This window comes from Pezoporus flaviventris, unplaced genomic scaffold (assembly GCF_033815535.1).
Source record: "Pezoporus flaviventris isolate CSIRO_AGI_PZ_B2104156 unplaced genomic scaffold, CSIRO_AGI_Pfla_v1 ptg000093l, whole genome shotgun sequence".
Taxonomy (NCBI): domain Eukaryota; kingdom Metazoa; phylum Chordata; class Aves; order Psittaciformes; family Psittacidae; genus Pezoporus; species Pezoporus flaviventris.
Window position 1 is genome coordinate 2,701,290 of NW_026892641.1, and position 24,347 is coordinate 2,725,636.

General features: G+C 46.4%; 1 protein-coding gene across 7 annotated transcripts in view; it reads right to left on the reverse strand.

Moving 5' to 3' along the window:
* Positions 1–24,347, reverse strand: part of ARHGAP32 (Rho GTPase activating protein 32) — a 172,876-nt gene that overhangs the window by 94,934 nt on the left and 53,595 nt on the right. For all 7 annotated transcript variants that reach the window (XM_061476053.1, XM_061476050.1, XM_061476051.1 and 4 more), the window contains one exon: positions 4,786–4,894. In XM_061476053.1, coding sequence (XP_061332037.1) covers positions 4,786–4,893 — 108 coding nt within the window. In that variant the 5' untranslated portion in view covers position 4,894. The remainder of the gene's footprint in view (positions 1–4,785; positions 4,895–24,347) is intronic.

The window sequence follows — 24,347 nt, forward strand, 5'->3', positions numbered from 1 at the left end:
TCCCCTATGACCATTGAAGGATTCCTAGTGGAGGTGTGTAAATCCATGCTCCAAACACTTCACTGAGCAAGACCTGAATTTAGTGATGTGCATCAGATTCCCTTTGAGATGGATAAATATGCAGAAGGGGGCGTAAAGTCATGATCATGGTGAACAACAACGTTACTGATCCAGCCTTCCCAAATTCCAACTCATTCCTTCTTGGCTAAATGCTGTGACCACACAGATTTAAACCAGAAACAGAGAAAACGTATTGCTTTTCTCCTGGATCAACGCTGTACAGTGTAAAGTGAGTAAATGCCACCAGAAACAATCCCTTCTATAGCATCGCCACTGAAAATTAAATGATTGCTATAAATTAATATTTACTGCCAAAAAGATGGGATCCATTCTGGTTTAATTGAACTCATTTAATGAGAGAGCCCAAATGGAAGCCAGTGTGCTTCCAATTCAGTGATTGTCCCAGTTTTCCGAGATTCTCAGGGACAAGCTTCATGCTGGGAGTTAGCCTGGGAAATAAAACAACTCTCGAACCAAGAGGGAGAGAAAGAACCACGCAGGACAACAGAACGCCTTGCCAAAAGCCTAACAAGGGGAAAAAAACACTTCATTTCTGCAGCAAGAACAAGGAAAACAAGTGATGGGACTTGAAAATGGAATATAGGTTACTGGTGCAATGCCAGACCAGAACTGCACGGAACAGTTTTAAGGGAATGTTTTCCATGACATTTAGGAAACGCAGAGATTTAGAGCCAGAAGCCAACTGCTGGAGCATCTCAGTGAAGATCTAAAATCCATCTCCACTGAATTGCCTGAACTGGATGAGCACTAAGGTCCCTTGCATTGGGCTAAGTGCCACAGGAAGAACAAGAAACGACCCCCGCACTAAGGAGAGTGAAATCTCTCTTTAAACCTTTGCAATTCACCCCTTTCCACACGCTTTTATAAATTGCATTTAAAAATAGTTTTCTCCTCACTCATGTCCCAGATTTAACAGTGATGTATTGAGGTCTCATTAAAACCTTTATTACCTTCTGGAGCCATGGTACCTTCCCTTATCTAGTATCAGTTGCTGCTGTCAGAACTCATCTCACCTGATACAGGAAGAAAGATTACTCCAGGGCCTTCCTAGGATATCATATAACCCCTGTGCCTTTCCAAAACACTTGTAGGTTTGTATTCTTCCACAGAAAACTCCACCAGCAGAAGCCAAAAAGGATGATGGGCACCAAGTGCCACCTGCCTGCCTTCTTGTTCACTTCTGCATTGGCCAAATACAAGGATTCATCACGGTTTCCTATTGGCAATGTAGAGGTTCCTCACCACACCTCTGCTGGCAGCCTGGCTATAAACCCCTAACACTTTGGATACCATGGCTGTCACCTCAATGTCCTGTCTAGATCCCAAAAGCGAGTGTTCAGAAGGGTGGGAAGTTTACTGAGCTCATACAGAGATGCTGAGATGGTCAATAACAGAAGGTAAATGTACTATTAAAAGTACAAGTATCAATTGAGAGAAAATCCATATCCTGCAATATCACTTGCCTCAAATATGGCTTTTCACTCCTAGAACTCACAAGTCTCCTCCAAAGAAAGTCAATATCACCAACTGCATTTTCCAAACTGGAGCAGAGAGAGAAAAAGACCTGTGTGAAGGTTACCCTGAGGCACAGAGGGACCAGGAGCTTCTAATATCCCCAACCTCCATAAGCACACAACAGGAGTTGGGAGGGGAATCTAAAACACAGGAGTCCTTGAGGACCATGCAGGCAGCTGGCTTCTTATCCAGCTGCTGCGACCTCTGTCAATGTAGTATTGCATCTTGTCCAGCTTGGTTCCCAAAATCCATTTAACTGCTTGGAGCAAGCTGTTCTAGTGGAATGTGGGTGAGCTTTAAGGAACTGGATGAGCTCTAAGGTCCTTTCCAACCCAAACTATTCCATGATCCTATGATAAAAGTAGCAGCACACTGCTACTGAAGGACTGAAGCTACTCAGGTGCCCAGAATAAACTGGCAAGCACAGAAACATTAGAAATAGAGCTTCTGCCCTACTTTACATTTACAGTAGAGGAGGACATTCAACCTCCATCCATTTCAAAGACCTTTATTTCTAGTTAAGAAAAAGCTCTGGAAACAAAGCACTTTTATACATTAATAATAAGCACTTCAAAATGGATCGTAGATAAAAGGGAGGAGGGAGAGTGGGGATGACCAGAGTCCATCTAACTGCGACTGCATAAATGGCCCTTTCCTAAAGTACAAAAACATAGAATCCCAGCATGTTTTGGGTTGGAAAGGACCTTAAGATCATCCAGTTCCAACGCCCTGCCATGGGCATGGACACCTTCCACTAAAGCAGCTTGCTCCAAGCCCCATCCAACCTGGCCTTGAACATTGCTAGGGATGGAGCATTTACAACTTCTCTGGGCACCCTGTGCCATGCACGAAGACAAAGTTCAAGGGACGGATGAATAAGGGTCTGTTGAGTATCCTGAGCTCTCCCTAGTGTTCCTACTCCCCCTATTTGCTCAAGACCGTGGAATTCAGCTCAATAACAAAGCCCTGTCCCTAGCTGGCTCTCCAGCTGCCTGCCACTGACCTGTAAATACCGACATTTTGTAGATCCTGCCTTTTGACAGGCCATAAGGCAGGGATTGGGAGAGGAAATGTGATTCTCTAGGCACAGTAAACATGAGGGTTTTCTACCCAGCTACAATGCATTCAGAGGAGCAGGAGGTCAAACCAACGCCATAAGCACAAATCCAAGCCATCAGAAACACAGGGTCGGTGCACGGAGCCCTGCGCTTCCATCATTCCAAATCCCTGGGCAGCACATCTGAGATGGGAATTTTCTTGTTTCTTGTTCTCTAAATCTCTTTTTTACAGCCACCTGCCCTGTTCAATCTTTACACTGCTGGCACAGAGCTGTTTAAGAAGTGATGTGATAGTGGAGTGAGAGCAACTTTATGCATACATGTAGGAGCTGAACGCTGAACCATGAGGAGTCCAGGTTGGCTTTACTTTTGGTTTACAAAAAGAGCTGTTTCCAGTGGCATAAAACACAAACCTGGTGTATGACACACTCCTTTCCCCACCTCTTCTAACCACACAATAATGTGAAGAACGTGTCTACTTGTGACATGCAATTTAGACCCCAAACACCTGAACAAGAAGTGAACCATGCAGGAAGTGACAGTGAGAACCTTCATCCTCCAAGGATGTTTTCTTGCATCATTAGCTAAAACCAAGGCATCTTTTTCCCCCTAAAGATCAACACGTAAGGAAAAAGAACAGCCTGAGCCATGAGCACAACAGCCTGGATGAGAACAAAGGAAGCACCAAGCCAGAAGAGGTGAACTTTTCCTTCCCTGTAAGGCAACAGTGGAACAGAACAGTAACAAATGAGGTATGCCAGCTACCTTGTGTTACAGGGGGAGATACTGCATTAGGGACTCCCAATCCTGAGACACACCATGAGGTTACAGCCAGCATGGAGAGGTGTCACGCCGTGACTGACACCAGCATGGCTCCAGGGGGGTAAGAAGCACCATGCACTGAGGCTGGGGAACGCTGATGAGAACAGACAGTGCTCTCAGACACCCAGCACCAGTGTGAGCTGCTGGCCAAGGAGAAGGAGGAGGAGAAAATAGCTGCAGAGGAGAAAAAACACAGTGCCAGCTGCAGAAAGCCAACATTAACGTTGGGTGGTGAGAGGTTGAGTGGAGGGACCAGCACAGAAAACAGCCACAGACAAAACCACTGGCGACTCCGAGGGTTTGGGTTGATTTTTTGTCTTGAACATAAAGTTTGGAAGAAAATGTGATCATTGTATTATATGGGGTTTGATGATGCTTTTCGGAGAGTAAAACAGAGTGCTTATCTTTGCTCCCCTGTTCAAAATCAACATAAACAGGGAGTTTATGACCTGTGCACTTTCTGAGCACTGTATAACCAATAGCTAACCCAAAACCAGGCGGCCAAGCTCTGTCACAGAAGGCAGGATCCTCTCCAATTTAGGATGCTAAGGAGGTACCATAAGAACAACTGAAAACACCAGACAAGTTCCAACCTCCAGACACTCCTGAACTGCCACAAAGCAGGTCAAGCTTCTGGGAGGTCAGGTAACCCCACAAAACCACCTCATCACGTTGCTGGTAATACATAACATCTGACCTTCCAATCTCAGCAGAGGGGGTTGGGAAAGTGGAACTGTAGGTATTTTAATCCCTCATTTAGAAAGAAAACAAAGATATTCTATGATTCTATTCTATGATTCTATTCTATAATTCTATATGAAGGTAACACAGTTGTCTGTGGCCCACTGCCATTTGCAGTGCCTTCTGTCAGCACGAGAACAGCACCTCTGTGGCTCTGTTTCTGCTCCCTCTGATGGTACATTAGCTTTCAGGCTGAGGTTTTATTTCTGTAGACTAAAGCAGCCTTTTGCTAAAACCTAATTCTTCCACAATGCTGCATGCTTCAAAGAGCATGTTTGTACATGCTTTGTGCTCATGAGCCTTGCTGAAAAAGAGGTTAGTGCAGATAAAATCCTTGTGACATTATGGACCTTTAATTGGTTACTCGACCTGCTTTGGGGCACGTATTAATAGGGCAGAAGCATTATGCACGTTCCTTGACAAACTGCCAGAGGAAGGGAAGTATTTTGGCCTTGAAAGTAGTGTGTATTTAGAAATCTGAAACTCAGGGCATGTAAATGAGTGTGTAAGTGGAAGAGCATTCAGCACTGGAAATAACGCAGACAGAAAACAGCACACAGCATCTCACCATAGCGCTGAGAGTCTCCTCCCAGTCTGGCCTCTCTCTGGGATGGATGCTCCTCTGAAGCTCTGGCACAAAGTCATCTTCTTCTGCGTGTACAGAGGACTTCATCATTCTGGAAAGGAGGACAGAGAGGTTTATACAGGTGACAAGGTTTAGGTAATCTTACTAGTGCTAGTGCTTGGGTTTGTGGCTTATATGACAACACAAATGCTTTTATAAACCCAGGACTCTCTAAGAGTTTCTCTTCATTTCTCATTATCCAAGCAGGACAAAGTGTCAATCTGGTGGAGAGAAAGCTGCACTCCCTAACCAACCCCAATGGATCATTCTGTTTAACCACTGCACAGTCTGCACGGCTTGAAACACACACAAATGCAGAGCAGTAATTTCCAGGCCATTCAAACCCAATTGCTTCTGCTGCTCAGGCAAGCAACATGAGAAGAAACACACAACTGAGTCCTTAGTTGCTCATTTGTGTTTTGCCTAAATGGAGAGAGCAGCTCCCATAGATCCATAGAATGGTTTGGGTTGGAAAGGACCTTAAGATCATCCAGTTCCAGCCTCAGAAAAGCACTGCATGACCACAGCTTGATTTAGAAGGCAGAGGTGTGATGCCAGCTCAGATGGGCACCTTTGACATGTATGTGGTCAAAAGAATGTGATTTTTGTGAACCTGAAACCTTCAGAGAGGTGACTCTTTCATTCCTCCTCCTTTGCATACCAAGAGTGAGAAGATGTGGCCTCTTCCTCCACCACATGAGGAGTTTGCCACTTATTTTCACTGATCTTACAAGGACAAACCGGGTTGTGTAACTCCAAAACAAGAGAGAAACTGAAACAAAAAGGGGGGGGGGAAAGTTCATAGTTCTTTAAATCAACCTCATGATATTGAATGAGGCCCAGTGAGGCTTTTCTCAGCATTTCAGAGTGTTGGGGCTTGGTTTACTGCAGCTGTAGACAAGGATTCTGCCCAAACCATCCCTCAGCAGCTCAGTCTAATGCTGTGGGACAGCATTCAGTCTAATTCCAGTGGGTGCTGGAACAAAAGGATGGGTAACATGGGCAAGACCCAGCTTCCAACCCCATGCTTAAAACAAGCAGCTTACCACAATGAACACTTTCTCATTATATGAAAGAACATGAGACTGAATTTACACCTTTATCAGCACTCTGGATTACAAACTCATTTACTACACAACTCCTCAGGCTTAGGGCAATTCCTCCTGGATTCCTTAGCAGAGATGTGGTTTCCTTTCAAGAAGTAAGCCTTCTGAATGGTTGTATCACACTCAGTCTATCCTTAGCCTTGTTACAGGGACCATTGCTCAGCTCCTCCTGGATGATGCTTCAGGCCCTGTGGCGTTCTGAGAACAGAGAATAACGTGTCCTGTGGTTCTTGGGTCTGCCCTCACAGTGGACAAACACAGATGTCAGCAGACCTTTTTAACAGACTCCCATCTATTTGCTCTCATTTAATCTGATTATGTCTATAGAGCTCCATGAGAAACTCCAACTCTCTGTGTGTCCAATTGCATATTGCAGTCAATTCTTAGGGCATTTCCCAGACTTATTTAGCACAATATTCTACTACTGATGAAACTGAAACCCTTAGTCACAGGACCATAAGAAAGGTGGAATCCTAAAGATTTTCTAACACAATTAAAACCACTTGAAAACCACCTCTGAACCCTTACTTATCTTTAATTGTAACTGCATCATTCCATGCCATCTGAGACAAGAGACGGAGGAAGGCTCAAGATGCTACAGGTTGTATTAGTCCCTTATACACTAAGTCCAGTGGCTTTTTCCTCCCTATCCATGATGGGGATGATGGAAAATGAACGCTGTGGATTGGCAGTAGCGAAATATGGGTCTGAGTAGGGTCAGAAAGGTGGAAGCTGCTCAAGATGCTCCTGTTTTTCACACTGCTCCAACAGCCTTTACTTCAACTCTGCGCTCTCGAGGATGACACAGACAAGGAAACCAAACCTCAGGGTCTGGCATCCACCAGCAACAACACTTCTAAGCATTATTTCTCCATCCATCCCTCATCTTGCTGCTGCCATGGATTCTCTTCCATGAGAGGGGAGAAGATCCAGGGTCCCACTGGCACTCACAAACACTGACACCCATATTCAATACACATTAAAGACTGTTGCAGGGAGCAGGTATTTGGCTGTTCCATGGGAGCTGTAAATGACTGAAAATCCACTGGGAAATTTAACAGGAGCCATAAGAATAGAACCCTGATTTTATATAAAATGCCACTTTTTCAAGTGCTGAGCAGCTCTGAATGCCCTTCAAATGCAGGCTGACACCATTACATTAATAAAGGCTCGGACTGCATAGAGGCCATTAAGCAATCCCTGTTCAGCTGAATGAATCCTTCTTCATTGTAAATTGAGAAGCAAATGTACTGGAACAAATGTTTGCAGGACATTTCACACAAGGCCCAGCCCCCATTCACACCCATTCTTTAAAGTTCTCTGGCAGGTCAAGCTGATGAATTTCAAGTCGGGGATGTACATTTGTCCATGAGCAAACTGTATCAAGAAACATCTTTTCCACGTGCTCAATCTGCTGGTCCCAGAAGTGGGTTTGTGGGAAGAGCTCCTTAAATCAAACAGGGAGGAGAATCATGGAATCCCAGAGTGGTTTGGGTTGGAAGGGACCTTAAAGCTCATCCAGTTCCAACCCCTGCCACAGGCAGGGACCCCTTCCACTAGAGCAGCTTGCTCCAAGCCCCTGTGTCCAACCTGGCCTTGAACACTGCCAGGGATGGGGCAGCCACAGCTTCTCTGGGCACCCTGTGCCAGCGCCTCAGCACCCGCACAGGGAAGAGCTTCCCTATCTCCATCCTGAACTTACCCTGTTTCAGTTTGAACCCATCACCCCTTGTCCTATCACTACAGTCCCTGATGCAGAGCCCCTCCCCAGCATCCTTGTAGAAGAAAGGACAGAAGCTCTTAAACCATTGTGGGATCCCCACAAGAACCCTTGTTCCCCTGCTTGAGGCACTTTGGCACATCCTGTGCCCCACAACAGACCCCAAAATACAACTGTCATGGGCTTTGCTGTCACCTCCATGCTGGTGATACACGGATGAACTGCTCTCCTTCGGAAGGACACGAGGCTGCTGACAAATGCCTTGCAGAGGTGGCTTAAAAGCCCTGTGCTGGCAGAAGCAGGAAGCATTTTGAATGCCAGGCTCCTCATAGCAGAGGGGGAACTGTCTGCTTGACAGAGCCTCGCTGGGGCCTGGCTATATGAGCTTTAAATGAAATGCCAAGCCTGATCTTGAGGTTGTGCTCCCCCATGGGGACATGAGGCATTTCAGCTTTCCTTGCTGCTTCTCCCACGAATGGCTCTTGTTTCTGACCTCAATATGAGAGGTGGGAGCTGATTTATTAGCATATTTATTATCTAACATGGTGATGCACCAATGTAAAAGCTTTGCCCTCCAGAACCAACGACACAAGAGGATTCAGAGCGCCACAGAAAGGGATGGTTTCTGTGCTATAAATGTTACCCCAAAAAGCCACACTGCGCTGACACAAACTTATCCTGAAAGCCAAGGAGCTCCAAAACACCAGCTGATGAAAACTGGTATTTATGCACTCAAGTAATTTGCACAAAAGGCCAAAATATCACACTAAAAAGAACTATGGCTTGAGCTTTGCACTGCTTGCAAATATCATGTGCAGGGACCTCTACATCTACTTGGCTCATCTCCCTTGCTCCTAGCAACCACGTTTGCCTTCAATAAGCACTCTTCAGTTTGCCAGACAGTGCTCAAGGACGAGGGGAACAGCAGAGACAGGTTACTTTCGGCTTCAGGATGTCACTATGGGTGAGCCACAGCACGTATCAACACTTCAAGGCCCTTCGGCTTAACAGCATCCCTGTCTCTTCCCATGGAATCAAGTAGTCTTGACAGGATTCAATCCCAAAGGTCTCAGTCGCTGCATGGACAGGTAAAAGCCAACAGTGAACGGACAGAGAGGTGCCTTGAAAGCTCAGCTTTAGTGGGGTTAAAAACCACCAAATCAGAATGGTTTCAAGTAAACTGTGTGTCCATGAAATTAAAACTAACGCAGTGGAAAGGAAGAAAAGAGTTGTGCCATATGGGAAGCAGAGATAGCTCAGGAGCCCCAGGAAAAATGAAACAAAAGATGGGAATTGAAGGCTGACAGTGCTGACCTGAGAGAGGGTTTCATTTCCCATGTTTCAAATCAGCTTTGTCAACACCTTCCTGATTCCATTATGTCCATCTGCACTATATAAAGGTTTCTGTCTCAAGGACCGTACAACGTGAAGACAGAAGAGACCAATAAGGTCAGCTTAAAACCTCCATCATAAATAAACAAACGGTAAATGGATTGTACTTAATCCTCGACCACAACATGAAGACCTGGCATAACTAAATGGTTTACTGTGATGGATTCAACCAAGCTGAAAGCTGCAATTGCTGCTTCTGATGGAAGCTCAGGGTCAGGCAGCCAAAATTCAATTGTTTGGGAAGCCACTCAACGAGAATAATTAATAGAGTAACAGTATATCACAAGCAGATATACCCATCATCCAGTGCCATGGGCAGGGGACCCCTTCCACTAGAGCAGCTTGCTCCAAGCCCCTGGGTCCAACTTGGCCTTGAGCACTGCCAGGGATGGGGCAGCCACAGCTTCTCTGGGCACCCTGTGCCTCAGCACCCTCCCAGGGAAGAAGGTGTAAAGTACCATCAAGGTGTCAAAGATGCACCCACTGAAGAGATGCTTTGCACATCCATGAAGGGGTAAGGAGGGAGGCAACAAAGAGCAGCTAACAGACCCCCCTTCCCTTTGCTCTGCTCTTCTGCCACAGCGTTGACAGCTTCTTTTACTACTTCCTATCTCACCTGATGGTGTCTTACGCCTCAACTCAGTATCACCATCTCCCTAAGTAAAATAGAGGGATATGGACTTCATGCTCTGGAAGGAATGGAACATGTACCTCCAGAGCTTTGTTGAACTGGGCTGCAACAATCGGCATCCAAGTTTTGCATAACTGGAATTCCTTTAAACTCTTTATGAAAAGAATAAGTCTGTGGGATATTCAGCTTTTACAAGCTCTGAGACATGTTCTTAGCTATTAAAAAGCTTTATAATCACAGAATCCTCATGCATATATTACCGAACAAACCTGCTCTGTTATCTGGCAACACATAAAAGAACAGTTTCAGTAGGTGCTTGGCATTTTCCTGCAGAAGAACACAGCGGCAGTCACTAAAACGGTTCTTCAGGAATAGGTTTTTCTTATCACTTTAAGAAAAGGAATTAGGAAATCACTGAACAATCAGAATCGTTGAGCCCTGCCTTGGATTTCTTTCATTAGATTCAGGAACAAATATGAAAGTATTAAAGGTATTTTCCTCCAGGGAGAAAGGGCACTAACCTCTCATTTACAATTAATAAACTACTAAAAGCGGCTCTAAACTTACAACACGGAAGAGAGATGGGAAAGGACTGTGTGCTCCTGCCTTCCTGCTGCACTGGGCAGCAATGTCCCTTTGCCACCTCCTTTGACTTGTTAAGATCACACCTTCTCCCAAACCAGCCTCATTCCTTCCCCTCTGCCCAGCAAAAGCAGTTCTGGAGTCTTCAACTATTCCAGTAACCCATAGCAGTAATGAACCCCATCTGCTTACAGCTCATCCAAACACAGCAGAGATCAAAGTATACCCCAAACTGTAAAGAATGACCCAAACCTACATCCAAGGACATTTATCTGATCTCTCGGCTGCAGCTGAGTGCCAGGGCAAAGCCAAATGTAATCTTTCCTCATAGAAGCACATGCTGGGAAACTGATGCTTTCAGCAATGCTCAAGGGCAATCAACTCATCAGTTACAATGAGCCTCGCATGCTGTTAAATGACAACTGCTCCTAACGTGAAACGGCACTGAGACCACAGGGACATCTTCCACTAGTCCAGGTTGTTCCAAGCTCTGTCCAACCTGCCCTTGAGCACTAAACAGAGAATAGAATAGCTACAGTTGTTCTGACTTTAAATCTAGGCTGAAAGGTGCGGTGCCCTCTTGCATCTTATTCACAACAGCGCTTTTCCTACCTGTGCTACTATCACTCCATTTGGAACGGCACCAACAGCAAACAAGAGGCTGCTCCATCCTTTCACGTCTAGAAACCACTACTTACATGTTTCACTCTTATTATTCCCACTGGACTGTTCTTGACCAGCTAAACAGAGGTCTACAGCTACAGTAAGTCATCAGGGTCAGATTTAACACATGGGGGTCACAGAGGCATGACATGAGCAAAGCCATACCGTGATTATTTCCCGACAGCAGAGATGTGTCTCATGAGCAAACGGGTCATCTTGAGGCTCACACAGAGCTGGAACAGCAAAGTGCTGACCAGGACAAACCTCCCAGGCCACACATCCTGATGGATGAGATGAGGAAAGGGAAGAGCCAGCAGCACAGGAAGATGTAGGGGTGACACGTGAAGCAGCACCTGAGAGCTGGACGTGGACCAGAAGATGAAGGTGCTGTACGGGTCGAATTGTCTCGCAGTGCTTCAGAGCACAATTCCATTCTTCCCTTGTGCACAGCACTGCAAACAGAGCCCAAACCACCTTCACTTGGCCCTTTCAGAGTAATTCCTTAAGCATCTTTTCCAGTGAATAAGCCTCAACATAGAGGAAAGAAGCCACTGCTCTCCCTTGTCTTGAGGTTTCAAGGATGCAGCTGCATCCACTACTGCCCCCAATCATTTTTACCTCCCTCTCCCAGACTTTAGGGACAGAAGTGTACCATGTCTGCTGGCAATGGAAACCCAGCTGCCAAAGGGATGACTAGAGAAAGAACAATTAGCCAAGCCAATTTAGATTGCTTTTTCTGCTTGGAGCAGAGGCTGAGAGGTGGAACATCCTAAAACAAACCCGTTAACTCTAAAGGCTACTCAAAGGAGCACAACACTGAAATACCAGGTGAAACCTGGGATTATAAGGATTTCTGACAACAAGCACTATTGCCTAGGGCCCAGTGACCCCAATTATGCTGCACTTGGGTACGTCAGGAGACTATAAAACATCAAGGTAAGGACTATCTGCATCAAAGCAGACAAGAGGTGAGCAAAGAGAATACCTCCATCCATTTCCCAAAGTAACTGACAGCTTGTCCTGTATTTCAGAGGAAGACTGGGCCTGAAGCAGGAAATCACTTGGGTTTCACAGTTCCTAACCACACACAGCTTCTATCCAAAGGCAGGTGAGCACCAAACTCCTTTATCAGGGCCCAGAGGGAAAACAATGAGACTCAGGGAAAAGAACTCAGAGGGAAAGCCATAAACTACGTACAGAAAGGCTGCCTAGGCCCACTAAACCCAGGAGGACTGGGCTGCAGAGATCAGCATCATTCAAGTGCTCGTGCAACACAGCTTCAAGATAGCACTTTCATCCAGCAAGGAGGTTTCTGTAACAGTAAGAAGCAATGTAAAGGGCTCTGCTGGTGCCAAAAGGGAAGCTCCCCACTTCTCCCCATGGAAGCAGATGTGCTGGCCCCTCTCTACAGACACTGAAGGATAAAGAAATACATCCCCAAAAGGACTGGCTTTCACTGGATCAGCAGCAAAGCCCCCACCACAGCAGCTCCTCTTGGCCTAATGGAGATGGCAGGGCTGGAAATGCCTCCTTCCGACACAACATAGAATCAGGGAATCCCAGATGGATTTGGGCTGGAAGGGGCCTTAAAGCTCATGCAGTTCCAACCCCTGCCACGGACAGGGACACCTTCCACTGGAGCAGCTTGCTCCAAGCCCCTGTGTCCAACCTGGCCTTGAACACTACCAGGGATGGGGCATTTACTGCTGTAGTTCACCTGCTCTAGAAGGTTGGTCCGCAAGAGGGGATGAGCAACATCTTCACTCTCCTCAGAGACCTTCTGACTTTGGCCACCTCCTGCCCTAACGGAGCCTCCTGTGGGCTTTTGCAGATCCCATCCTCACGTGTACGTGTGTCCCTTCATACTGAGTGAAGAGGATCTGGATATTTATCTTAGCTTTGCCAGGGCTAGAAGCTGAGGAGCGGAGGTTGCTGCAATGCTTCATCATGCAATGTCACTCAAATCATTTGGGAATGCCAGAGCTCAGGAAAAGGAATAGTTGTGTTGGTTGTGATTTCTGATTATATGGGGGGGGGAAGCATCTGAAACACAAACACTTGAAGAGGAAGAAAAAAGGTGAAGGTTCTGTTTCTGATTTGAAAAGCAAATTAAGAGCACTAACATCTGAACATCACAACCTGCAGCTACGAACCAACCTGCAGCTGAGAACAGCATTTTTACTACTGCTGAAACATCAGTCAGGAATTATGCCCCTTTTAAAACACACCTATTAATGAGGTTTAGGTAACCTCTTCAGTTTTACATCAGCCAGGCCAAGAGAGTGCTTGAAACACCAACCCACATCGAAAGGCAGAAGGAAAGGGGGGACAAAAAGAGGGGAGAAAAGAGAAATACATATTCATAGATGAGTCAGGATTGGCAAGATACTCAACAAACAACAAAACAAAGACCCCTCTCATGCATTATAGAGGATGAAAGAGATGAAAGGTGTTTAACTGCAGGAGCCAACAGTGGGATGCTGCATGAAAAAGCAAAAGCAAAGGAAGTTTTTTGCCCCTCAGTTATAAGGTAACACGTCTGCATTCCTTGGCTGCCTTGGTGTAAGGAAAATGAGTAATTCCCACATGTTAATGTTACCCCAGGAATAACAGCCTACTGATCTGCTCCCCAGGACAAATCCTGCCAATCCCCACTCACCCTGATCACAGAGAGGTACCGTGGCACCATCGGAGAGCAGTTCTGCTGTGCTGGAAGCCAGTGCAGTTGTATTGCACGTAAGAGGGAAGCAGAAAGGGCCGTGGCAAACCCATTCGAGACTCCAGGAAGCGAGCACAGAAATGACTGTTGAGTTGGGCAATGACTCAGCACGAAGAAAAAAATACAGAAGAAAACTATAGCTGCGGATAGGACAGGCTTTTCCATAAGGAATGACAGCTACCAGAGGGAAAATAAGTGAAACAAAGAGAAACGAGAAGAGTTCCCAGCCTGGAATTGTGCCTGGTCCCGCAAGCTCCGTGCACAAAGTTGTTTCTCCTGATCAGCCATTCTCTATTCCCCTTTTGCAGCACACCTGAGTAAGCAGAAGAGCAGGAAACCGAGCTCCTTTAACCCCTGCTTCACCACTGCTGCTGCCTGGGCAGGTTGGGAACCTGCTTCTCAATGTGATAGGAAGCTAAAGCCAGGCCCCAAGCACAGGGAAGGCAGAAAATGAACCCAGCCCTAGCCCAGGAAGCAAAGCAGGAGAGTTGCCCCCATCTCCTGGCCTGTAACGCCAACAAGAGCGGCGAGGACACGAAGGCGATGTGGTATTTGTGCACCTCCTCTGCTGTTCTCACATTCCTGAAGCTCCTGTTTTACCTGCATAACTCTACAGGACACCTCTCCCGTTGCTGTTGAGGCTCAGGAGCCCTCCCTGAAACGGGAAGGTGCAATGTAATCTGTTAAACACAGCTAACACAGTCCGAGCAGATGGAGAAGGAAAGCTGTGCAGCTTTCAGGGCTCACTTTGAACACATTCCCTCCGTTACAAACCTTCCTGCAGCAGCTTTTCAAGAACATTTAATCCTCTAAATTGCCACTGACACATCAGTTGCCCTTCAGCCTGGCACCAGCTGCAGGGGAAGCAGCAAGGGTGCAGGTAGCTGCTGCTTGAGCCACGCGATGAAGTGCTGTGACATTGAAGCAGATGCTGATGTGCTTTCCAAGGGGTAGAAAAGAGGGGTATCAGGTAACTGAAACTCCTTCCCATCACTCATGAGAAATACCATGTCTTATCACTTCCTCCTCCTCTGCCTTTAAAATCACTCCTGGCCTGCTTCCACCAGTATCGATGCTACGTGTTACCTCTGCAACCATTCTCCTTATGCAGAATAGAAGCTGAGAGGATGCCAACACCTTCTCTGGGCCATGGAATGTATCCGTGTAACTGGGCTGGCTAAAGCAGGGAACTATAAAGTCAGAAGGAATGGGGAGGAAAGGCCACAAAATCTGGCCAGAGCAGCTGAAGAGATAACAGTGCTTAAAATGACCTTCTAAATGCTGTCCTTTGTGGCCATACCACCTAACACAAGGCACTGCCCATTGCCACCACTGAGAAATGAAACCCTGCAAGGAGCTGGGGCTTTATACCTAGCTTGGAACAACCTTGTCTAAGTGGAAGGTGTCCCTGCAACGGCTTTAAGGAGCTAAATGAGCTTTAAAGTCCCTTCCAACCCAAACCACTCCATGACTCCATGTGTTAGTGCGGCCGGATGGATGCTAGGCTGCTGTGTCAAAGTAAGTTACTGTTAACCCCAGGAATTCATAGTGAGGAGAAGCACAGTATCTGCAACACCGTGTCAATATCCACCCTGCCTTGGGCAGAGCTCTTACAATCCAAGGAGAAGCCAACAGACAAGGGCAATCCTGTTGGAAATTTCACACAGCCACTAAAGCCACCACCAATCCTGTTTCAAAACCAATGGGAATAAGATAAGATTTTGCCCTGAAGTCATCTTTATACTTTATATATACAGCTCTCTGTATATGTATTTATACACAGCCCGTCAAATTCACTCACGACGTTCCCATAAAATAGCTATTTTTGTTACCCTTGCCTAAAACTGGTGTAAATAATGCACAAGAAGACTCAGCCCTGGAGTAAAACCCCAGAGTCCTGCCTGCCCTCCTTCCTTCCTAACAGCCTTCTCTCCATAAAACATGAGCATGGACAACTCCACGCTGGTTGCACACTAACACAGAACAATGATGCACGTCGGGGAGAAGCTACTGTGAAGAGAGACCTGGCAGCATTCTAACTCACGGGTACCACAGCATGTTAATAGAGGTTTCTTTTTACTGCATCTAAGGGAATATTTCATTCCACTGCCTACTGCATCACATCAGAAGCTGGAGTATTTCACTGCAACCTTTAACTGCCCTCGATCAGGCTGTCAGTAATAAAATGCCCTCTTGGGAAAATCAATAGATAGACAAAGAAAGCCTTAATGAGTGGTAAAGTACCTACCAGGGCAAGCACACCACTGAGGCATTAAAAAGGGATGCACATGCAATATGCTGACCTACAAGGAGAGGTGATGGGGAGATTTACTGACAGAACAAAGAAGAAAGCTTGGTTCCACTTCTGCAAGCAGTTGTCTCAAGCACCGAAGGGGTAGTGTGGCAAATGAAAGTGTTTCTATTACATTGGCTCTTGTGCAGAAAGGCAGGGTAAGGAAGTGACCAGGCTATTGGCCTTCCCAAAGGAATGAGATACTGGTGGTATCAGTGCACGTTCATTTCAAGCTTCCACACACACACCTTAGAAATCCTGATGATTTTAGGACAGACACCTGCAAAAGAGACCTTTTAGTGCCTAAGGAATAACTCAGCAAAACCAGAAAGCTGTGAGAGAATAGGTTAAGAAGTAAAAAAGGTAAGAACATAGTAAATTAGAGAGTAGAATTGTAAGATATAACACAACTTCCAGGGACCAGAGCAGCCTGGCGGCACTTCCAAATGATTCCTGTTGAGGTCTGGCCTTACAGAACAGCCAAAGGATATGTCCTGGAAAGATACTCATCCGTTCCTCACTCCTCACATCCCCTCCTCACCACTGTAATGCTTGGAAAAGAGAGTTCATCTTGTCATCAGGGCAGGGAAAACCCCAGAGCACCAAAACCCAGACTCACCAGCACTACATCTCCTTACCAAAAAGGAAAACACATAGAGGAAGAGGGGAAAAGAACATTACCTTCTGGTGCTTTATGAGCCAAAATGTATCCAAAATCTTCCTCTATAGAGGTACATCTTGGTTCAAAAAGAGGCCAGGTCCTAATGAAAAAGCCCACTGGGCATCAGCTGCTATTCAGCAACAGTTTTGCATCTCACTGGGTATCTGTTACCGTATCTTATGTCCATGGACTGCTAGCTGTAATCAGATAGGAGGTCTCATTTGCCAGGGGAGATCAACACCTTGTCCTCCCCTTGCTGCTGAGGAGCTGGAGCACAGACTCTGAAGAGAAAGCATTCAGGGTACTTCAATGTGATACACACAGGTAACTGAAAATACACATACGTGTGGCTGTCGCTTCCCTGGAGGAGACAAAGATCAGCCCCATGGGGCAAAGAGCATGAGGGTAGGGCCTTTTCCAGTACCTGCAACTCCACCTTTACCCAGTGCTAGTGTGTATTTATAAAGCCCTGCAGGGAGCAGGAGATGCTGCCGCAGTAGAACACAATTCTATATGAAGCTGGATCCAGATGCCCTTCAGAAAGAAGACAGAATGTGTTAACATTTCTACATGCCCATGAAGGAAAAAGAACCCTTTCTTGCTGTTTTTCAAGGAGCTGAGGAGCAATGGGGAGGTATTTTCATTGCCAGACCAACCACTAAGACTTCCATGAGCACAGATGTCGCTGGGACTGCCCATGACCTTCACAATACACCGTGCAAGGCTCACTGTTAGAATTCCTTGTCATTCCACTGCAAGACTCCCAGCATTTCGTATTCGCAAAGCTCCAGTCACGGAGCCAACGAGTGCAGAAACGCTCTCAGCTTTCCCTACAGTGATGAGCCCATGGTGCAGAGGGAAGCACCTGTCTTGCATTTAAAAGCTCAAACTGGATTCAAATGAAAACCCCATAAATAATGAAAGTGCACCTGAAAAGGCACTTCTGAAAAGCAATCTGGAGGGGTTTCAGTGACTTGACTGCTGGGTTTGAAACGCTGGAGGGGTCAAGAGAGAGATGAAATGCCACTGTAGTAGCTCAGCATTTCATTCCAATGAGCCTGTCAGTCTCTGAGTGACTGTGCAGACTCGGGCAAGGGATTCCCATAAGAAAACAATGAACAGCAAACCCCACAATCTCTGGTATAAGACAGCACTAGGAAAAAGTATTCTCATCTAATGGAAGAGATGAATGCCTGGAAGAAGCTGTAGTCCAGAATTAAATGGAGAAATCCTTTTGTGAACCCTGTTAGAATCACAGGAACAGTTTGGGTTGGAAGGGACCCTCAAAGCTCATCTTGTCCAACCCCCAGCAATGAGCAGGGACACCTAAAACTAGACCAGGCTGCCCAGAACTGCATCCATAGACTTGAATGTCTCCAGGGATGGCATAACCACCACCTCTCTGGTGCTTACCACCCTCATTGTACAGAAGCTCTTCCTCATGTCCAGGAGGAAGAAATGTTACTGTGACCCCTTCTAAATGAAGCGTGCTGCTCACTCTGCTCCAGCACAGGGCTGTGAGTCAGCACCGGACCTTTCCTCTCACACAGAGAAGTGCGTCAGCCACCTCTGAGCCCATCACAGCCTCACGCCCAGGCAGGAGAAACGTCACCGCGCCAGGCAGGGCAAAGTCAACCCCCAAGAAAGGGATGCACCCTACTGCCACTGACAAACTTACTTTCTATTCCCTGAAGAGAGACGAGGAAAGAAAAGCTACAACGTACACAAGTGCGTTATTACCTTCTTCACTCTACCGAAGCACAGTATGTGTATACTACCGAGTATGCACATAATTGTAATACCATTAGTGTCTCCCACTTGCTCCTAACAGCTGTGTGACAGATCTCAACACCTCACCCCCTTCCTTCAGCTCACGTCTGCTCAGACCTGCCCATAAAGCAGCTGTGAAGATAGGGAAACGGAGAACACATCGTAATTCAACTGACAATATCGCACGTACAGTCCCTTTCTCATTTTATCTCTGATGGATGTCTGCCTGTGCTGCTTGCCAGGAGAATAAAGGTATTAACCCCACTGCAGCACAGAGACTGAGCACAAAAGGAAGAGCATAACTGAAAAGCAACTGGAATTCTCTGCTGCTGTTTTCTCTCATAATCATTTACGAGGTACGGGAAGAGCCAAAGAAACCCCAGTAAAATCGCCTACCAAATCAGCTTTAACCTCCTTCCTGTTAGCAATGTTCATTTAACAGTGATGAAACTCAACATCACAGCTACGTTGTGTTAGCATCAAGTATTTTCAACAACTTCATTCCTCATCGAAGGAGCAAAAAGTACTGAAGAAGAAGGAGATTTTAGCCCCAGGAATCACAGAACTGGGCTGGAAGAGACCTCCGAAGGTCATCTATCCACCCCCCTGTACTTCGATAGGACTCCACATCAGGTGCCAGATTTAAGGGGCAGCTGCATTCCAGCTGGCACAGGGAATGCTCCTCCCTGTACAGTGAGCAGTCAAGAAGGTCCAAGCAATTCCAGCCCTGCTCTTTCTGGCTGCTGCCTGTGTAAATGCGGTCAGGTACATTCCCATTGTTAACCGAGTGCACGGGGACTCAGCTGAAAATGAGTCAGAGGGTTTGTAATGTGCTCTGACATTTCCTCACTGAAAAAGAGTGAAATAAGGCAAATCATAATCAAGAATCCAACATGAATATTTGGGGAGAGGAAACCTTTAGCTTCACCAAGTCCTGTGGCCAACAAGTTCAGCTCTTCTCTTGCCACATCAGCACTTCTGACCTACCTGGGTGTGTAATCAAACAACTGGTTCTCAGGGGGCTAAAGCCGTCTCCTCAAGTCTATAAGCAGCAAAGGCTTCACTGCTTGTGTACCAATGGCTCTGCAGCCCCCCAAATCCTCCAGCTCTTGTTAGGGGGGCAGTTCCAACAGCAGCAGAGCATCTTCAGTGTGCCACATGGCACAAAGAATGCAGCTCATGTGGGTGAATGCTGAGATTTTAAGGTATCTAGAGTCTGTATTTTTAAATGAGCAAAGAGGTAATCCTGAGCTTAAAGAGCAATAAAAGGGATTGGAAAAGGGCAGCATAAACAGGCCCAAAACAGAGCAGGACATTGTATTTGAGGTCTGTCTGCATCTGGAATTATTTGGGAGCAGCTGTTCCTGAGAAGTTCCATGTGCGGTCAAGCCCTCAAAAGGAAGAATGCATTCAAACGCAGAGACACGGGCTGGAGAAAAGGCTTTTGTGTGATTCGTGTCTCCGGTGGCTGTTCATGTACATTGAAGAGTGGAAAAAAAGAGGCATTATTCCAACGAGTCCCCAGCTCCATGCACAAGGCAAAAGGGAACATCTCCACCATCTCCATCAAGTACTGGACCGGGGGAAAAGACTTACACACCTTAGCCAGAAGGGGCTGTGAGCTATGGAGGTGTGGAGACTACAACATCTGTACTGCAGCTGTTAACACCTCACCAGTACTAAAGTGCTGGGTAAAGCAAGCACAGGAGCACACCACTGCTTCAGAATCATACTCAGTCGTGTTCTGTTTGCTTTCACAATAAAACTATGTAGAGTTCTCTCTCGGTTTGGTTTGAAGACAGAGCTTCTAGTTTTGCATGCATAATCAATGATGGATGCTTTTAAAAGCAGGGGGAAATATAATTAAGGGGTCAAACTGCATTCCCACTTGAAACAACTAAACCACCTCACTGCCTGGTAGCCTGGAGCAGGCAAAGAAAGCCATGGAAGGAGGTAAGCAGTGACAGCACTCTGCATATACACCCTGCCTAACTGGGTGAAAAAGGGAAGACATCGGTGTCTATGTAACAGGGCTTTTCCCCACAAGCACTCCCCTGCTGTCACAGCAGCTTTTCCAGTAGCAGAACTATCTCCCGAGGGAAGTGGCTTCCCCCATCAGAGGATCATGAGGGGATGTTTGGCTTTTCTTTCCAGTAACGAACCCCTCAGCATCTCTGCTCTGCTTCTGAAGTCCCTCCTGCTCCAAGGCAGGAGCTTTGCTGCTCCATCATCCCAGCAACCAACTGCACGTCTTCCATACAGAACAACTCCTGGCTTTTCCCCCCATACAAGAGCAGCAGAGCTCCAACACTTTCACACCTCCCCAGGGGCCTGAAGAATCTGATATAGAAGTGATCAGACTGTCAACCTCATTACATTGCTCCTGCAAAAAGTTATGATGGACTGTGGCAGTACTAAACACATTAGGCTGGAGACAAAAAAAAAACCAACATGGATTTGGTCAGCCTTCTGGGCCTGAAGTTAGAAGCTTTCTGCAACCACAAACAGTTGGATTTCAGAACAAGCATCCTCTGAAAATGCTGTTTCACTGGCCTCATTTCCCTCCGTCACTAATAGATGAGAATCTAAGTACTTTCATGTGTGCCCATAAGCAGCTCCCTTGGTAGCATAAGGGAAGTCCTCTGTTCCAAGGGAAGCTGTCAGCACTGTGCTGCAACTGAAACCATGCAAAATTGAGACATCCTTGTAATTTCCTCCTCTTACTTGTTGCAACCCATGTCCTGGCTCTGGGTAGGGAAGTAAGCCACTTTCTTTGCAGTGTACCAAGTGAGATGCTTGGTGTGCAACACAGGGTATCGACGTTCCAAACACACCAAGTGTTTCAAGACACATGAGGTTAAAACTCATTCCCAGTCCAAGCGTGTTTGATGCCAGCCTTACTCTGGTCTCACTGATGGAAAACATGGAAATAGTGTGTCACAGCCCCTCTTCCCATCATTCTGAATTAGGAGAAACCATCAAAAAGAGGTGGTAAAGAGTTGAGTGCTCTTTTTATTTGCCTTTTGGCTCTTGCTCTCGTGGTATACAGTGGTTTGGTTCCCAGAATTTCTCTCCCAGCACATCTTTATTTAAAGAGCAAGTAAGTTTTCACACAAATAGGTATTCTAACATGATTTTACATAATCCTTAAGGAAGCACAACATGCCTTGGTCCTTACACTTCCCCAGTGTAACTCAGCACAGTTCGAGACTGAACAAGCTGCAGAGAGATACAGACTATGGCACAAATCACATTTACCTAATACAGAGATTCTATTGTAATTGCATTAGATCATCAGCAAGAGAAAACACACAGAGAACAAGAGACTGGGAAGGCTTGGAAACTTGGTGTTTCAATAGTGCTGTTATCAGGAAAGGTGCTGTATAATACAGAATGAACACACACTGCCAGAGTTCACCCATGTGTCACATTGGGTTTACAACAGTGAGCTGCAGCCAGAGACTCAGACCAAGTGGAGAGTCATTACACCAGACCTGCCCCCTTCTAAGCAGGGTTAAATCCCACCAGGACCCCACACTGCACTGAATTCATGTGCTGAGAGAACACAAACCACTGCCACTGCCTGTGTAACAGCTCCACGGCCACAAAGCTGTCATCTTCTTTCAACAAGAGCAATAGGATGCTTGTGATCACCCAGCTAAAACTGCCCCCAGCTTGAACTGCCTGAATTAAAAAACAAAGAGCTGTGATGAAGTTCTAGCCCTTAACATCATGAGAAGTGTCAAAAAGCGTTACAAGGCCCTCCCCGAATTGGATTAACCAGAGATTTCACTCCTCAAGGAGGAGCTTGGAAACGAACCTAGAGTAACTGTAAATATGCAAGTCAACAAGCAGTAACGCACTGTCATCTTCTGGATGCTTCAGGAGTTCATTCAGCTGCGGAATTGCGCTGAAAGGGAACGCAAGGCTGGGCAACCCTTTAGAAACTAAAGCAGAGGCCATGAGGATGATCTAACACAGATGACCCAACACATCCACGCTGTTCCTGGCGTAGGAGGCTGAACAGAGAGAGGGTCATGCTGGGCTCTGCCACCTCCTCTTGGAACCGAGTGCAGTCTTTGCCACTACAAAGCACCCTGGTTGCTATCAGCTTTGAAACAAAACTGTGCCTTAGTAAGTATGCAATAAATGTTGCACTTCTGCTGTTTTACCCACAGGAAGAAAACCAGATTAGATTAGGGATTGCATAAGAAAAAGCAACTGACTGAAAAACAGGTATTGCATCACCCCGGGTGTCTGCAGGGGTGCTGGGATAACAAATTTCACACTCAGTTTCAGGAGGAATGAACTCAGGATGCAGAAGAACCAAGAATATAAATGGTGCTTCGAAGCAAGGGGGTACCAGTTCAAATCCCTCCTGCCATTCCCACTGTAAATCCCACTCTGGTCTCCAGCACAAAGAACAGGCTCGAGCATGAAATACACACCTTTGCTTTCTGGATATTCACCTCAAATATGTTTGCAGGCTCCAAGTATCTCTAGACTGAGAGTATGAAGTTAAAACCCCTTCTGTAACCCTATCAAAGTCTTGCTTCTATGAAACAATGCAAGTTTGTTATGTCTATGCTAAACAGGAGGACACTGAGGGGACGTGAGGAGAGGTCTCTCTTCAGGTACTCAACTGTCTTTAATAGGAAGTTCTGTCATGCTCTGGACTGCCTGCACAAGCAGTGCAACCACTGCCAGACCTGGAAGGGGCTGCAGATTCCATCTGAGCTACAAGACCTGCTTGGAAGAGAACCGCAGAGGTTGTACCAGAGCACTGCTAAACTGCAGCTGGCTTCAGCCACAGCGCTGGTGGTACCGGTCTTCACGCTGCCAGCTACTCACAAAGGTCACTTTCCACATTCCCAAGGGAATTCACACCAAACTCCCATGGCGTTCCTGCTCACAAAATCCTCTATGGCGTGTGTGTGTCCATACACACGGGTGGTGATACTTCAAGAGAGAAGGAAAAAGCAGCCAAATCCAGGGGAATGTTGCAGTGCTGGAGCTTCTCTCCTCCGGTTCCTGGCAGTGGGAGCTGTAGGAGGTGGGATTAGCATAAATTATCAGGACTTTGTTATCATCCCTTACCCAGTGAAACAGGAACCAGCTGCCAGCAGCTACGCTCAGAAATAACCTGGAGTTTGGGAGAAGCAGCCTGGATGCGTAACACAGGTAGGGGTAACGGCAAGTTTTCAATCACACTGGTTCACTGCTTCCCCAAGTCCCCCTTTTGCTTTCTTCCACCAGTAAATCCTTATGCACCCTCAGCCCTGAAGCAGAAAACCCCAAGTGAACTGCAGCAGCACCGGGCTTAGTTCCCATCAGTGCAAACCCAAGCCCAGGGTGAAGGGGATGATTCGCCATGAGGATAATCAGCACTGCTTCATTCCACAAGAATTCCACCTCCACCATAACCTGGCCCTCCAACCCCATTGCTCCTAAATCCCCACCAGATCAGCAGCACCCCGTTAGGAAAGGAAGCCCACTAAGCACGGAGCCCTTGTGACTATTGCTGTTTGCACACAACCTAAGTGCTCTACTCTGCTACAGACAGGATACAGGACGTTTTTGCTTTCTGAATGCATGTTTCAGTCATGCCAACAACCACATTCTACGCACTTCACCATAAAACGCCTCAAGGACTAGTGTCACATGAAGAATGGGATGCAAGATTATACTTGGTGTGCTTTCTGCATGCTACTGTAACCTACATACGCAACCTGATTGAAGGAGGCAATTAACCTTTCTCCATTCAAATAACTCAACCACTCAAAAGACAGTCATATACATATGCTTCAAAACACGCTGAGCATTAAACTGAAGGTGTATTTGCTACACGAAATGACAGCTCTGCCTGGTTAAGTCATGCTCCGCATCTCTTATCACACACTGTGACACCATCCCATTCCTCAGAGATACGGTATCGCTCTAATACTCCCTCTCGGAGAGCACAGGGTTA